At 41.0% G+C, this 17,435-nt stretch overlaps 1 protein-coding gene across 3 annotated transcripts in view; it reads left to right on the forward strand.

The window, feature by feature from the left end:
• Positions 1-17,435, forward strand: part of LOC130919114 (cadherin-24-like) — a 113,695-nt gene that overhangs the window by 71,797 nt on the left and 24,463 nt on the right. For all 3 annotated transcript variants that reach the window (XM_057841550.1, XM_057841549.1, XM_057841548.1), the window contains exons 3-6: positions 5,748-6,042; positions 7,759-7,878; positions 8,514-8,681; positions 16,788-16,969. In XM_057841550.1, coding sequence (XP_057697533.1) covers positions 5,748-6,042; positions 7,759-7,878; positions 8,514-8,681; positions 16,788-16,969 — 765 coding nt within the window. The remainder of the gene's footprint in view (positions 1-5,747; positions 6,043-7,758; positions 7,879-8,513; positions 8,682-16,787; positions 16,970-17,435) is intronic.

Consider the following 17,435-nt stretch of genomic DNA (forward strand, 5'->3'; position numbering starts at 1 on the left):
TTTTCTGGCTTTGAATGTACATGTTTGAGTGCCTTTTTTTTTTTTTTTTTAACAATGCTCTTATTAAATCATTCAAACACGTATTTCCACACAAAACTAAATAGCTAAATATACCTATAAACTCAATTACGTTCAAACACGTATTTCCACACAAAATAAAATAGCTAAATATACCTATAAACTCAATTACGAATGCTTAAAAAAAAATTCACTCAAACAAAAACTTACCTTATGTTGGTTTTAACAGGGAGCAGCTGGATTCAGCCATTTTAAATGAGTTATGTCATATTCACTGCTGCCACTAGAGGGCAGTCTATCCACTCAAATCAATAAAACTAAATGCAAACACTTGAAAACAAACCATTACAACGCCATTCTAATTACATGAATACTCGAAGCAGCAAAACTTGTTTCGAAACTTTTTCTTATCGAATTACTTGAGGTAATCGATTAATCGTTGCAGCATTAATTGTGATGCCCTACTGGATGCTTTATTAATGAAAAACCTAACAATTTAACAATGTCCCATGTAAATAAAATGAATTGAGCCAATATGTCTAATTAAATAAAAGGAATAACACAAATCACAATTATACTTGAGCCATTAGGGGGCGACCAAAACATTACAAATACAAGGATGCAATCATAGGACATGCTAATGCAATGACAATTCTCAAGATGCATTTTGCTGGGCTTTTGCACAGATTTTTAATTATTATTATGTGTTTTATTACTTTTCTTAGAGACTATTTCTTTCTGGTGATGCAGTAGTTATATGTGATGAGTTTATAATTCATTATTTTTCTTTTATCGCTGATTTTTGTTTGTGCACCGTAAGTAATTAGGGTCTTTCCCTCAGTTAACAAAACCCAAGCATCTTTATTTAGACAGAGTTATAGGTTACACTAGCTCATACTGACTGCTGGCTTGAACATTAATTTATAACCGACCTTACATACCGGCACACAACCCATACCAATATTTTCCGCTATGTTTAAATGATCGTATTAGCCAATAGTATCGGACAATTCTAATTAAAATTAGGGCTGTCATTATTATCGCATTAACGGGTGGTAATTAATTTTTAAATTAATCACGTTAAATATTCGACGCAATTAACGCACATGCCCCGCTCAAACAGATTAAAATGAAAGCACAGTGCAATGTCCACCTGTTACTTGTGGTTTTTGGAGTTTTGTCGCCTTCTGCTGGCGTTTGGGTGAGACTGATTTTATGGGCTTCAGCACCAATTATTGAGATCAACAATGGTGGGCTACTAGTTTATTTTTTGATTGAAAATTTTAGATTTTACTAAAACGAAAACATTAAGAGGAGTTTTAATATAAAATTTCTATAACTTGTACTAATATTTATCTTTTAAGAGCTACAAGTCTTTCTATCCATAGATCGCTTTAACAGAATGTTAATAATGTTAATGCCATCTTGTTGATTTATTGTTATAATAAACAAATACAGTACTTACTGTATGTACATATGTTGAATGTATATATCCATCTTGTGTCTTATCTTTCCATTCCAACAATAACTTACAGAAAAATGTCATATTATATAGATGGTTTGAATTGCGATTAATTACAATTAATTAATTTTTAAGCTGTAATTAACTCGATTAAAATTTTTAATCGTTTGACAGCCCTAATTAAAATGTATGACTTTATTCCCGTAATATTACAATATTATTCTCATAGTCTTTGTTTCTCCTCATATCGTTTGTAGGAAACAATTTTATCTTGAACAGGAGTTGTGTTTTGCCACCATTATTGAGCTGTTCCTCAGGACATTCTTGAGTCACGTCCTTTCCAGTAATCCAAAATCAACAGGAAGTGAACCGTTAATGCCTCAAAATCAACAGGGAGTGACCCATAAATGCCTTAAAAGCAGGGGTGAAAGTGGGCCGTTCCGGTAAACGATTCGGAGCCGGAACGGGGCTTTGATCCCGAAAATATGACGGCAACTGTCAAAAGCCCATGTTTAAAATTGAAATAAATCAGTCTCTAACTCTGATATATTCACAGCAACGTAAATCCGTGATTATAGTCAGCTGCTAATACAGCAATAACACCTATACAAACGGTTAGCATGCATTAGCTAGCGTCCACTAATCGTCTAAAACAATGACATAACTCGCTTTCAGGCTGCGGGCCTGGCATTAATTAATAACCCAGCATACATTCTGGCGCAAAACTGACACCAATATTTTCCGATATTATTTTAAATGGGTTTTATCAGCCGATATTATTGGACAGCTCTAATTACAATGTGTCACGTAGCGCCCAAATGAAAACATGACGTCACCAAACTACGCATGCAAAAAAATACATAGCCGACAAGCATCCTCACACGCATGTTGTCAGATGCGAGCAGATGGAGCATTTGTTGTCGGTCGCACGTAGGATGTTCTGAAGCATCCGCATTGATGAGACCTTCACCGGTTTGTGTGTGGTGGAGTTAACGAGCCGCACGCATCAGTACGCTCCCATTAGCGTTGGGCGCACACACAAATGCAAAACACCTGGTATCATGGTGTTCTCATTGACTGACCGAGCACGTCACATAATCGCGCTGGATGTGCGCTACAAGCTCCACATAATACTTTATTGCCGTGCTCTTTGTGATTACATCATACTTTTTAACTCTTTACACCAGGGGCGGACCTTAGGGGGGATGCCGTGGCACCTGGGCCTCTAGGGGGCCCCGGTTTGCGGGCGTAAAGGGGGCGTGGCTGAGTGAGGGAAGGGTCAAACAGAAAGGTGAAATGATGCATGGGGCTAGAATATAATGTTTAAAGGTCATTTCACACTAGCAGCAGCCTATTGTGAAGGGTTCAGCGGCAACCCATTCATTGTGTATGTGGGAGGGGACTTTTTGGACAGAGCGGAAAGTCTTGAGTGAATTTTCGCTGAGTGGCAAGGCTCAAAAAAGAGACTTGTTTTGTTTTCACAGCGCCGCCACGCTCATGTCAACAACGCTTTCAATAGCAGAGTTGCAGGCTTACTTATATCGGTGCTATTATGCTGTTTTGGCGGACAGAAACACGCAAATCATGGCCAATGAAACCTTGAGAAATGTGCTATTTAAAAGTTTTGCGAGCTCTGGGGCTCTCGAAAAATGACTCTCATACTCTCCTTGCTAAGCTAAATGGTACCTCAATGTGTGTTTGTGTGGAAATATAGTTTGGAAACTACATTACCACTTAGTACTAATCTTCAGTTACAAACGGGGTGAAACAAGGCTGCGTCCTAGCAACAACACTCTTCAGCATGATGTTCTCTGGCATGCTGCACGACTCATGCCAGAACAACAGCACTGGCATAAACCTCATCTTTCGTTTTGATAGAGGTTTATTCAATCTGCATAGCCTACAAGCAAAATCCAAAGTGGAGGAAGTCACAGTTTGTGAACTGCTGTTTGCTGATGACTGTGCTCTGGTTGCCAGTTCAAATGAGGAACTACAAGCCAGTATGGACTTTTTCTCGTCAGCATGCAACAACTTTGGCCGAGACATCATTACAAAGAAATTGAAGTCCTGTACCAACCTGTTCCTGGAAAACCGTACACTGAGCCCACCATCCATGTCCATCCATTCATCCATACACCCATCATCTGCCGCTTAATCCAGGGTCAGGTCGCGGGGGCAGCAGCTTTAGCAGGGAAGCCCAGACTTCCCTCTCCCCAGACACTTCAACCAGCTCCTCCGGTGGGATCCCAATGCGTTCCCAGGCCAGCCGAGAGACATGGTCCCTCCAGTGTGTCCTGGGTCATCCCCGGGGTCCCCCGCCGGTGGGACATGCCTGGAACACCTCTCCAGGGAGGCGTCCAGGAGGCATCAGAGCCAGATGCCCAAGCCACCTCTCAATGCGCGGAGTAGCGGCCCCTCCCGGACGACCGAGCTTCTCACCCTATCTCAAAGTGAGAGCCCGGACACCCTGCGGAGGAAACTCAGTTCGGCCGCTTGCATCCGGGATCTTGTTCTTTTGGTCACGACCCACAGCTCGTGACCATAGGTGAGGGTAGGAACGTAGATCAACTGGTAAATCGAGAGCTTCGCCTTTCGGCTCAGGTCATACTTCACCACTACAGACCGGTGCAAAGCCCGCATCACTGCAGACGCTGAACCGATCGCCTGTCATCTCCCGCTCCCTCCTACTCTCACTCGTGAACAAGACCCCAAGATACTTGAACTCCTCCACTTGGGACAGGATCTCATCCCCGACCCGGAGAGGGCATATCACCCTTTTCCGTCTGAGGATCATGGTCTCGGATTTGGAGGTGCCCCTCCTTGAGTCATCACCTTATCGTGATGGAGGGGTTTGCATGTCCCAATGATCCTAGGAGCTATGTTGTCTGGGGCTTTAAGCCCCTGGGAGGGTCACCCATGGCAAACAGGTCCTAGGTGGGGGACAGACAAAGACATGACCCCTTATGATTAAAAATATGAATGGACTCAGGTTTCCCACCATCCATGTGAAAAACTAAAAGCTCGCAGCAGTTGACAAGTTTACATACCTTGGAAAGTACTCTGTCTCGTGCTGTGCTAGATGACCAAATTAATAGCAGGATCTGCAAAAGCCAGTGTGGCATTTGGCAGTCTACATGACTCAATGTAGCCGAAGAGTGGCCTCAGGTAAGAGACAAAAGTTAAGGTCTATTAGGCGTACTACCAACTCTTTTGCCTTTGTGGTGAAACCTGGACAGTCTACCAGTGCAATGCCAGAAAACTAAACCATCTCCATCTTGGCTGTTTACGTTTGCATCTCACTTAATGAATTCTTCTGATATGCTTCCAAGCATGACCAGTTGTTTTTCACTGAAACTGCTGATAGTTAGTTTTGCCTCAGATAATGATAGACTTTTAACTGCCAACCAGCAAGGCTCCTGACCTATTTTGCAAGATCCGCAGGAAGAGTTAATCACCAACACACCTCCTTATTTGTATATAAGGAAGGCTCAGCTATCTGTTTAGTGTGCTCTTACATCTACGCGGCTTGTTCTGTAACTAAATGCACCCAGAAATTTCTGAAATTCTAATTGCGCAGTATTGATCTATTGCCTCCAGTCTTCATTTAACAATCCAGTCTAGCCGTCTCACCTGAATTAAAAGCATACACGCGGAGGACTTGAAAGACAGCCTCCAACACTGTCGATGAAAATTGTTGAGGATCAAATGGCAGGACAAAGGTCCTAACACTGAAGTCCTCAGCAAGTCCAATCTGCCCAGTATCTCTGCCTTGCTTGCTGAGGCCCAGCTGAGATGGACTGGTCATGTGACCAGAATGTCCTGTACATGATTAACAAAACAAGTCTACTTTGGCAAACTAAAAAGTGGGAAATGAGCACAAGGTGGCACAAAAAACACATTGTAAGGAAACTCTGAAACCCTCCTTGAAGAGCTCTAGGATCGACCTGAACCACTAAGAACACTTGGCAAAGGACTGACAAGGTTGGAGAAGAAAGATCCAGGAGGCTGCAGTACTCTGTGAGAACAACAGCAGATCTCGTGCCATTTTAATGTCACTAAATGATTTATCAACCATTAAACTAGTTTATTTGCTGACTGATTAGTTGCCAAGATGTCCAATCCTTTTTGACAGGGGGCTGTTAGAGCTTATTCGCACGATGCATTGGACATCTTGCGCCGTTGATGGCATCCGATGAGTTTAATATTTATGTCGTTCATGTTAGAAAGTCATAAATATCATGTTTTAAACATGTTTTCGGTTCACTAGCTGCACACGGACATGGACCGAGGCGACGGGAGAACCAAGTACACGCTGGAGGGCGAAGGAGTTGGCTCGGTGTTTGTCATCGACAGCAACACGGGCAACATCCACGTCACAAAGTCTCTGGACCGCGAGGAGAAGGACCAGTACCGCCTGACCGCCACCGCCACCGACAGGCAGACTGGTCGCGCGCTGGAGCCTTCCTCGCAGTTCATCATACGAGTGCAGGACATCAACGATAACCCGCCAGTCTTCCCCGGAGAGCCTTACATCGCCACAGTGCCAGAAATGGCCAACATAGGTATTGGTTTATTTCATTTTCAAAGGGGTAATGCACATTTATAAAGTTTTCATCAGTGGTGCCTTGACAAAAAAAAAAAAAAATCACAGTATTAAAATTACAGTTTACAGCACAATAAAAAGAAACAGTGTTAAATACAATACACTGCATAAACATATATAAAACAGTTTCAGTGTTCATATTTCTGACATTTTTTTCCTCTAGTCACTGAAGGCGATGGACGTTTGATTCTTTTTTCTTTATTTATTTCTTCATGATTTACTTTTAAATTGTATTTATTTGTTATTTAATCATAAAATATTTTTTAATTTTTCTTATTATATGCTTTTTATTCTGTATCTATTTTTTTTATTAATTTCGTTTTAATTTTATGTTGTGTGTTTATTATTCATAATTCATAATTAAATATTTACATTTTTATTTTGTTGTTGTTGTTTTTTTAATTTTTTTATGTTTTATATGTATTAATTTATTCATAAATCACAGTTAAATGTTTAAATTTTGATTTTTTAAATTAGATTTTTATTTATTTTTTAAAATTTGTTTTATATGTATTATTTATTAAAAATTCACAATTATATATTTGAATTTTCTTTATTTTTTACATTTGATTTTTATTCTTTTTTTTTTTTTTTTTTTTTTAAGTTTTACTTATATTAATTATTTTTCCTGATTCACAATTAAATATTTATCTAAATTGTGACTATTTTTTTTTTTTTTTCATTTTTTAAAATTTTATATTTCATTTATATTATTTATTCATATGTCACAATTAAATATTTAAATTTGGATTATTTTATATTTGATTTTATTCATACTTTTAATTTTGTTTTATTTGTATTATTTATTCATAAATAACAATTAAATATTTATTTAAATTTCTATTTATTTTTTGATTTTTATTCATTATTTTTAAAATTGTTTTATATGTATTATTTAGTCATGATTCACAATTAAATATTAAAATTTTGATTTATTTCATTTTTATTTTTCTTATTTTTATTTTTATTTATTATTTAGTCGTAATTCACAATTAAATATTTAAATTTTGATTAATTTACATTTTATCCTATAATTTTCTATTATAGAACTTTTTTTATTGGAATGTTATGCTTTTGTGTTTTTAAATTCATTTTTATTTAATTTTTTTCATTTTGTTGAAGTAATATAAATATTGATTACGCAACAATAGTATTATGATTTGAGTAGAAAAATGAATATATATGTATTTATAGTCCATGGTATAAACATTTAGAAAATTAAGAAATAAAAAAATAACAAAATGACTAAGACGAGCTTTACCATTACTTTGTCAGCTTCAATAGCATCCAGTGAGGTAATGTCAAATGTATGATACATTTTCAAAATTTCAACATCCATTAAAGAGCCATTATCAAGCCTTTGCGCATTCTCTTGAAAACGTTTCATTCAGAAACAGGTTGAATAAAAAGCATTGCTCTTTAGAAGTCCAAACAATGCAGCTATTAGATTAGCTTCGACACCTGAAACGCTTAATCCACTTCCCTGCTGTGCAAAAAAAAACATTCTACTCACAACATTAACGCTATGATAGGTGCGTGCTAGCTAAGCTTTATCGTACGTTCGAGCCTCTTAACATCCTCAACATATGGATCTACATCAGTTTGATATTAATCTCCTGGATGAGTGAAAAATGGTAATGTTAATGCATGTCTGACCTCCGACCTTCCGCCTAAGGCACGTCAGTCATCCAAGTGACGGCCAAGGACGCCGATGACCCCACGTACGGAAACAGCGCCCAGCTAGTCTACGCCATCACCGAAGGACAAGATTATTTCTCCGTTGATCCTCAGACAGGTCAGTGAAGAATTACATATGAAAAATATGTTGTGATTGTTGACTAGAGGACTTCCTAATTAAAAAAATATAATTATAAATTCTACGAATTGTACTTCTCTTTCGTACTAATACTACGAAGTTAATCTCGTAATCCATAGACCTCACTATCAGTTGACGGCTGCTCTTGTTTGCAGCCTAGTCACCTCCCGGATCAACTCCACCTTTGTTATAAAATTTAATGTGGTTTTTAGTGAGGCTTTGAACAAATTAAGCGATTTACATGTAAAACGCAGTTTTGTAAGCATGTAACATAAAAAAGTAATTTTTTTAGCGAGTGGTGTTGCATTTGGAAAGTAACATATTTTGCTGAAATGCTCGACATTTCCCATTCTTCACAAATTTTGGGTTTTCATATTTTTGTATTCTTGAAAACATGAAAATATTTTGGTAAAATACTTTCTGATCTATCATGAAATGAATTATTTTTTTTCCAAGTGTCCGGGGTGAACCGATCACAATGTCCGCTGCGAATAATTGCAAGAGCACATTTAGCCCGCAGTCACGCTGCGCATTGTCCCGGCTGACGAAGTTTGACGTTGATCGCGAGTGACGTGTCCGCGCCGACTCCGGTCCCTCCGTCTTTCTGTGGTCAGGCGTGCTGCGGACCGCCATGCCCAACATGGATCGCGAGACCCAGGAGGAATACGTGGTGGTGCTCCAGGCGCGAGATATGGGGGGGCACCTCGGGGGCCTGTCTGGGACCACCACCGTAACCGTCAGGCTGAGTGACGTCAACGACAATCCTCCTCACTTTAGACGCAGTAAGTGCAGCCTTGCTTTTCATTCTTTGGACAATTTAAACATATTTGTATAGCTAACCTTTTTAAATGTGTAAAACATAAATACACACAGACATATATTAGCTGAAAAAACTTACGTGGGCCAAACAAGAGCACAGCTGTTCTTTATCCATGTCAAACGAGAGTTCCTGCTCCTCAGTCAAAAGGTAACAGTGCAGCTAGACTCAACTCTGCCACCAGAGGGCAGTGTATGAACCATCATCAAACAAAATACAATACTTTGGGAGTTTTTGATAGTTATTTTGGGGTACCTTGAAAGGTTAATTCCAATTTACGCAGAAATTCAGTTTATGTCGCTAGCGTGGGAAGGGAACTCGTTCGTAACCCGGGCACTACCTGTAAATGAAAAACTTTTTTCCATATATACATATTTATATACGTATATATGTGTATACATATATATATGGCGGAAAACACTCAGGTAACTTGAAGTTCCGCTCTGAGACCCCCAATTTAGCCAACTTTCAAAATTGTCCAATATGCATGTGTCAGATTATGTCTCTATAAATGGAAATGCATCTATGATTGAAATTTCGGACCTCTACCTATTTTCTAAGTGGGTGAACTTGCAGAATCACAAGGGGTGGAAATACTTCTGCTCCTCACTGTATGTATAAACTATACAGTGGGGCAAATAAGTATTTAGTCAACCACTAAATTGTGCAAGTTCTCCCACTTGAAAATATTAGAGAGGACTGTAGTTGTCAACATGACTAAACCTTAACCATGAGAGACAGAATGTGGGGGAAAAAAAAAACAAACAGAAAATCACATTGTTTGATTTTTAAAGAATTTATTTGCAATCATGGTGGAAAAAACGTATTTGGTCTATACCAAAAGTTAATAATAATAACAATACATTTTATTTCTAGAGCACTTTTCAAAACACACAAAGACACTTCACACGAGACATGGAAACACAGTACGATAAAAAGGTATTAAAAGGATAAAAAATTAAAAGCACAATAAAAAGAAGTAAAAATATAACAGAGCTAGGGGTTATGGTGGGTAGGAAAGAGCGAACTGGTGTTTGAAAAGTGATAGGGTAGATATGCCGAAGATCAGGGGTTAGGGAGTTCCAGAGCTGGGGGGGCGCGCTGACTAAAAGCTCTGGAACCAAAGGTGGAGAGGCGGACACGGGGGACGGAGAGGGGAAGAATAGTGGTATGGCGAAGTGAACAGGTTGGATTGTTTGGACGGAGAAGATTGCAAAGATAGGGAGGGGCCAGGCCATGGAGTATTTTGAAGGTGATGAAGACGATCTTGTAATTGATTCTGTGTTTGATGGGAAGCCAGTGAAGTTGGCGGAGGATGGGGGTGATGTGATGAGTTGCGGGGGTACGAGTGATGAGGCATGCTGCTGAGTTCTGGAGGAGCTGCGGTTTCTGGAGGGACTTGTTAGGGAGACCGAAGAGCAGTGAGTTGCAATAATCGAGCTAGGAGGTTATTAGATTACAGACCAGGGTGGAAGCGGTATGGCGGGTGAGAGAAGGAAAGAAGGCGAGAAATGTTGCGAAAGTGGAAATAGGCTGATCTGGTGATGCTGTTGATATGTGACCGGAAGGAAAGTGTGCTGTCGAGGATGACACCCAGACTCTTAACCTGAGATGAAGGACAGATCGGTAAATTGTTGATGGTAATAGAGAACTTTCGGACCTTAGAGAGCATTGCGGTGGTTCCAACTAGGAGGACTTCTGTTTTGGAGCTGTTGAGTAGGGGGAAGTTAGAGAACCAGGAGGTAATGTCATCTAAGCAGAGGGTGAGGGAAGAAGGTGGGAGGGAGGTGGTTGGTTTTGAGGCGATGTAGAGCTGGGTGTCATCTGCGTAACAGTGGAAGTAAATGTTGTGTTTGCGGAAGAAAAGTTCATCACAATACTTCGTTATGTACCCTTTGTTGGCAATAACGGAGGCCAAACGTTTTCTGTAACTCTTCACAAGCTTTTCACAAACTGTTGCTGGAATTTTGGCCCATTTGTCCATGCAGATCTCCTCTAGAGCAGTGATGTTTTGGGGCTGTCATTGGGCAACACTGACTTTCAACTCCCTCCTCACTCCGTGTTGTCAAAATTATAACAAGAACGGGGAGCAAAAATCCCAGAACCGCACGGGGGGACCTAGTGAATGACCTACAGAGAGCTGGGACCACAGTAACAAAGGCTACTATCAGGAACATAATGCGCCGCCAGGGACTCAAATCCTGCACTGCCAGACGTGTCCCCCTGCTGAAGAAAGTACACGTCCAGGCCCGTTTGCGGTTCGCTAGAGAGCATTTGGATGATCTAGAAGAGGACTGGAAGAATGTGTTATGGTCAGATGAAACCAAAATAGAACTTTTTGGTAAAACGCAGGTTCTCGTGTTTGGAGTAAAAAGAATACTGAATTGCACCATACCCACTATGAAGCATGGGGGTGGAAACATCATGCTTTGGGGCTGTTTTTCTGCAAGGAAAGAATGAAGGGGGCCATGTATCGAGAGATTTTGAGTGAAAATCTCCTTCCATCTGCAAGGGCATTGAAGATGCAATGTGGCTGGGTCTTTCAGCATGACAGTGAGCCAGGGCAACAAATGAGTGGCTTCGTAAGAAGCATTTCAAGGTCCTGGAGTGGCCTAGCCAGTCTCCAGGTCTCAACATCGTAGAAAATCTGCGGGGGGAATTGAAAGTCCGTGTTGCCCAACGACAGCCCCAAAACATCACTGCTCTAGAGGAGATCTGCATGGAGGAATGGGCCAAAATACCAGCAACGGTGTGTGAAAACCTTGTGAAGAGTTACAGAAAACATTTAGCCTCCGTTATTGCCAGCAAAGGGTACATAACAAAGTATTGAGATTAACTTTTGGTATTGACTAAATCAGGGGTGTCCAAACTTTTTGCAAAGGGGGCCAGATTTGGTCTGGTAAAAATGTGAGAGGCCGACATTGGCTGACGTCCTTTACGTAGAACAATATATTTAAGCAAATTCTACCAAGCGATTCTGTGTGTCACATTTGCTTTATTACCGTATTGGCCCGAATATAAGACGGCCCTGATTATAAGACGACCCCCTCTTTTACAAGACTCAAGTTTGGAAAAGGACTTTTTGAACACAAAATTAATTTTTATACAGAAAATACAGTACATCTGAAACAAATGATTATAACAATATATTTGAGAGAAAAAGCATATTATTTTGCTTCATTCAAATCTTAATATCTGAACATTTAAATATGTAAACCTAAATGCAATCACATTCGTCAATGAATGGCTTCTGGTTTTTGAAATGTAAATAAACTAATCTATTGTGATAAAACAACAAAATAGCAATAACTGCATTAACCATCAAAGTGAAGTCTAACTGTAACTGTAGTCTTGAAACAAATCTGAATAAGGAAAAACATTGCATTAAAAAAATGCAAACTGGTTCAACTAAAAAGAAACAGAACATCGCTTCAATGATATCTGGCGCCATCTAGCGTCGCGAATGGGGCGAGTAGATGAGATCTGTCATGACAGAACATCGCTTCAATGATATCTGGCGCCACCTAGCGTCAAGAATGGGTATAATGTCTAGACTGCGAATATAAGATGACCTCCTCTTTTTCAGTCTTATTTCAATGCAAAAAAACACTCTTATATTCGGGCCAATACGGTATTTTTTAAAAAAAAAAATAATAATTTCAACAATCTTGCAACTAGCCTTTGTGGCATCGGGCTCTTGAGGAATACTGCTGCTATAAAATTAAACTAGCTTCAATTTCTCGCCACGTACCTTCCCTGTAATCTTGTCTTACATGTCAACGTGTCTTGTTTGGTAATATCGCCTCACATTGAACTCTTTAAAAACAGCGACTGTGTGTCTTTGCAAATGAGGCAGACACAGTTGTTGCGTATTTTAGTGAAGCAATCGTCCAATTTCTAACTATCCTTTGCGAGTCGGCCGTCGCAGTCAATTTTTTTATTGTTGATTGTCGCCATTTTAGAAAATTGGGAGAAACGGGTCACACGGGGTACTGGTGCTTAGATTGCTGCTGCCTTTTAGTGGGTCAATGAGGAGCAGCATTTAGTGTGTAAGCTACTTCATGTGCTGGTAGCAGTACTGCTGATCAATTTATTAAGTCTGTGTGCGGGCCAGACGTTATTGATTTTATGACAGATGCTGGGGGCCGGATGAAATTTGACCACGGGCCGCATTTGGCCCCCGGGCCGGACTTTGGACATGCCTGGTGTAGGAGGTTTCGCCGCCTAGTAAGGAATGGCCGAACACCAGTTCAAAGGGCTCAGACACCGATGGCTGTCAAGAGCAGAGAATGAGTTAAAAACGGCACAACTGAGTAAAACTGTATGTCCATCTTCTTCGCTGGACCGTGCTATTAATATTTCATGTTAAAGTTCAGTACTCCGTGCTTCGATGGGCAGCCAAATCAGTGGCCAGACACTCGAGCCGGCGAGACGTATGCCGCGTTTGTCCGTGCGGTAAATCATCTCGCCGCACGGCCCTCCACCATTCGTCATGGCATTTAAAGCCACCGCCAGCTCGTCCCTGTGATATATTCCCCTGCCGTACGTTGCTTTATAGAAGCTCTTTAATATTAACACGCTGCCAGCGTGTTATTTATTTGCCTTTAATCTGACTGCCGACAACCCGTGTCGTCCTTTACAGGCCGCAAAGCCGAGCCGGAGGTCATTAATTTCTCTCGGAGAGATAATTAAAGCAAATGTTCTCCTTTGGGATGTCGCTTGAATGCGAAGGGTGTTTTTTTTCTTCCATATTTTACGCCTGTTGTTTTTCTTTTTAAACGTTCATTATAACACAAGGCGGTGTGCCGGAGTCATTAACCGAGGACGCGTTCTGATGAAAGCGCGGCGCAAGGATGCAAAATGGCCTTGGACAATCCAGTCGCGCGGTTGTCGGGTTTGTATTTTTTATGGTCCAATCGGATTTCAGATGGAATATGTTGCCATGTTAAGATCGCGTTTTTACAATCTAAGATAACAACGCTAGCATGACTGAGTGTTGTGAGGCCAAGCTGGTCGTTTAGATAGTAATTAACGATACAGATTCCATCACCTAGCTGTGTGCTATCGGCTGATGTACTGTACCAAAACCACTCTTTTTAAAAATATCTACAGATAGTCCCTGGGTTACGACCAGGGGTGAAAGTGGGCGGGAACGGTCAGGAACACAGTTCCGGCATAACGTTCAGGGCCGGACCGCAGTTCCGGTATAAGATTCAGGACCGGAACGCTGTTCCGGTATACGGTGCTTTGATTCCGAAAATATAACGGCAACTGTCAAAACGCTATTAAAAAAAATATAGGCTATATAAAGCTGCCACACATGCATTTCATCTCCAAGAAGAAAACAATCTACCAACATCAGATATACAGTGCCTTGCAAAAGTATTCGGCCCCCTTGAATCCTGCAACCTTTCGCCACATTTCAGGCTTCAAACATAAAGATATGAAATTTAATTTTTTTGTCAAGAATCAACAACAAGTGGGACACAATCGTGAAGTGGAACAACATTTATTGGATAATTTAAACTTTTTTAACAAATAAAAATCTGAAAAGTGGGGCGTGCAATATTATTTGGCCCCTTTACTTTCAGTGCAGCAAACTCACTCCAGAAGTTCAGTGAGGATCTCTGAATGATCCAATGTTGTCCTAAATGACCGATGATGATAAATAGAATCCACCTGTGTGTAATGAAGTCTCCGTATAAATGCACCTGCTCTATGATAGTCTCAGGGTTCTGTTTAAAGTGCAGAGAGCATTATGAAAACCAAGGAACACACCAGGCAGGTCCGAGATACTGTTGTGGAGAGGTTTAAAGCTAGCCTGGCTCTGCCAGACTATTCTCCCTGTATTTTTCAAACACTGATAGTATAGTCTGGAAACCATCCCATTAACGGCCTTTTCGAGCAGGTACAAAATCAATCGACAAATCAGATTCGTTTATTTGCGTGACGTGTTCTTCACGAGCAACGTCACTCTTGCGCGTCGAAAGTCGTCTCTTCAGCAGCACAGATGGTGAACGGCAGAGCCGAGAATATGTTCCAATCCACGGTAAAATCAGTTTTAAATGACCAAAAACACATCGACACGAGTCATTGACAACAGTCTGTCTCGCGCTAGCCATGTCGAATAAACTCCGCTCTCTTCGTATGTTTATTTCCGCGCGCAAGTCCATCGTCCTGCGGTCGCCATTTTACTAACGTCACGTCTACCCGTCGCTGATTGGTCCACTCCGCTGTCTGTTTGCTGTGGCTTGCTCCGCCCTGGAAATTGTTTCCGTGGGAATGGTGGCCAGACTCAATAGCTTGAACAGCGTTGAGTCTGGTGTACCAGGCTAGTTTAAAGCCGGATTTGGACACAAAAAGATTTCCCAAGCTTTAAACATCTCAAGGAGCACTGTGCAAGCCATCATATTGAAATGGAAGGAGCATCAGACCACTGCAAATCTACCAAGACCCGGCCGTCCTTCCAAACTTTCTTCTCAAACAAGGAGAAAACTGATCAGAGATGCAGCCAAGAGGCCCATGATCACTCTGGATGAACTGCAGAGATCTACAGCTGAGGTAGGAGAGTCTGTCCATAGGACAACAATCAGTCGTACACTGCACAAATCTGGCCTTTATGGAAGAGTGGCAAGAAGAAAGCCATTTCTCAAAGATATCCATAAAAAGTCTCGTTTAAAGTTTGCCACAAGCCACCAGGGAGACACACCAAACATGTGGAAGAAGGTGCTCTGGTCAGATGAAACCAAAATTGAACTTTTTGGCCACAATGCAAAACGATATGTTTGGCGTAAAAGCAACACAGCTCATCACCCTGAACACACCATCCCCACTGTCAAACATGGTGGTAGCAGCATCATGGTTTGGGCCTGCTTTTCTTCAGCAGGGACAGGGAAGATGGTTAAAATTGACAGGAAGATGGATGCAGCCAAATACAGGAACATTCTGGAAGAAAACCTTTTGGTATCTGCACAAGACCTGAGACTGGGACGGAGATTTATCTTCCAACAGGACAATGATCCAAAACATAAAGCCAAATCTACAATGGAATGGTTCAAAAATAAACGTATCCAGGTGTTAGAATGGCCAAGTCAAAGTCCAGACCTGAATCCAATCGAGAATCTGTGGAAAGAGCTGAAGACTGCTGTTCACAAACACTCTCCATCCAACCTCACTGAGCTCGAGCTGTTTTGCAAGGAAGAATGGGCAAGAATGTCAGTCTCTCGATGTGCAAAACTGATAGCAACATACCCCAAGCGACTTGCAGCTGTAATTGGAGCAAAAGGTGGTGCTACAAAGTATTAACGCAAGGGGGCCGAATAATACTGCACGCCCCACTTTTCAGTTTTTTATTTGTTAAAAAAGTTTCAATTATCCAATAAATGTTGTTCCACTTCACGATTGTGTCCCACTTGTTGTTGATTCTTGACAAAAAATTAAAATGTTATATCTTTATGTTTGAAGCCTGAAATGTGGCGAAAGGTTGCAAGGTTCAAGGGGGCCCGAATACTTTTGCAAGGCACTGTAGTTTCATATCAGACATGGACGAGATGCTTCTCAGTCTGAACAGCCCAGATGGGTTCTGACTGTCGTTGACAATACTCTATGCTGCCTGACGCCTTTGTTGCCACAGCAACCTGTCAGATGTGTCATAATGTTGTCCAGTCTAAACAGTCCGAGATCCGACTTAGACACTTGCTAAGAATAGAGTGAACAGTCAGCCCTAAAAATCAGATTTGAGGAGGCTTTCTCCTTACAAAATCATAAAAAAAAGCAGCCAAATTTGTGTGCCAAATTCATTTTTTACATGTAAAATTGCATTGCATTAGAAATGGTGCCCATTTCAAAGCACCTTTAAACAATTTACTTGTTTCAAATAGTCTAATTTTTGTCTTGCCAATTTATCCGCAATGTTGTGCATGTCACGTTCAGTCTCTTGAGACAATTAGCTCAATGACGGGTGAAGCATGATTGATCGCTAACGGCGTCGGTCTCATCACGCCCTTGTGTGAGTTTCATCATTCAGGCCTCATTAGAGTTTAGCAATGTTCTATTTTCTGCACTCTCGCAGGTGCGTGGTCATTTTCCGTGTCGGAGTTGGCAGCCCCGGGTGTCGAAGTGGGTCGCCTCACCGCCACGGACGCAGACGTGGGCGACAACGCACTGCTGGAGTTCACCATCATGGACGCCGAGGAGGCGCAGACGTTCAACGTGAGCGCCAGGGAGCGAGAAGCTATCATCGTGCTAAACAAAGTGAGTTATTTTTCCATTTTTTTTGTGCATCCCAATCAGTGTTGCTTTCGTCAATGACAACTATAACGAAAATATTTCGTCGACAAACAATTTTTCCATGACGATGACAAGACGATAACGAGCTAAAAACGTTTATTGGGAGACTAAAACATAACGACACGAATGCCATTTTTCGTCTGACAAGATGAGAATGAGACAAAAATGCACCATAGTTTTTGTCACATGTTCACAATGTCCATCTGGTTGTGTCACTCATGTGACGTGCTGCGCCCCCCCCACAATTCACCCGCTAGTGTCCTCTTCAGTCTTCCCATTGCCTGTTTTGAGATACACATGATTAGTCTTCTTTTCTTGGGAAGAAGAGAGAATATGCAATGTTGCTTTAGCCTTTAAAGGTCTGTGCTGAGTGGTCATCACACACTAAATGTAACTCGTAGCACTAGCATAGCATTCACGTTAGCATCAG

This window comes from Corythoichthys intestinalis, chromosome 7, assembly GCF_030265065.1.
Source record: "Corythoichthys intestinalis isolate RoL2023-P3 chromosome 7, ASM3026506v1, whole genome shotgun sequence".
Lineage (NCBI taxonomy): Eukaryota > Metazoa > Chordata > Actinopteri > Syngnathiformes > Syngnathidae > Corythoichthys > Corythoichthys intestinalis.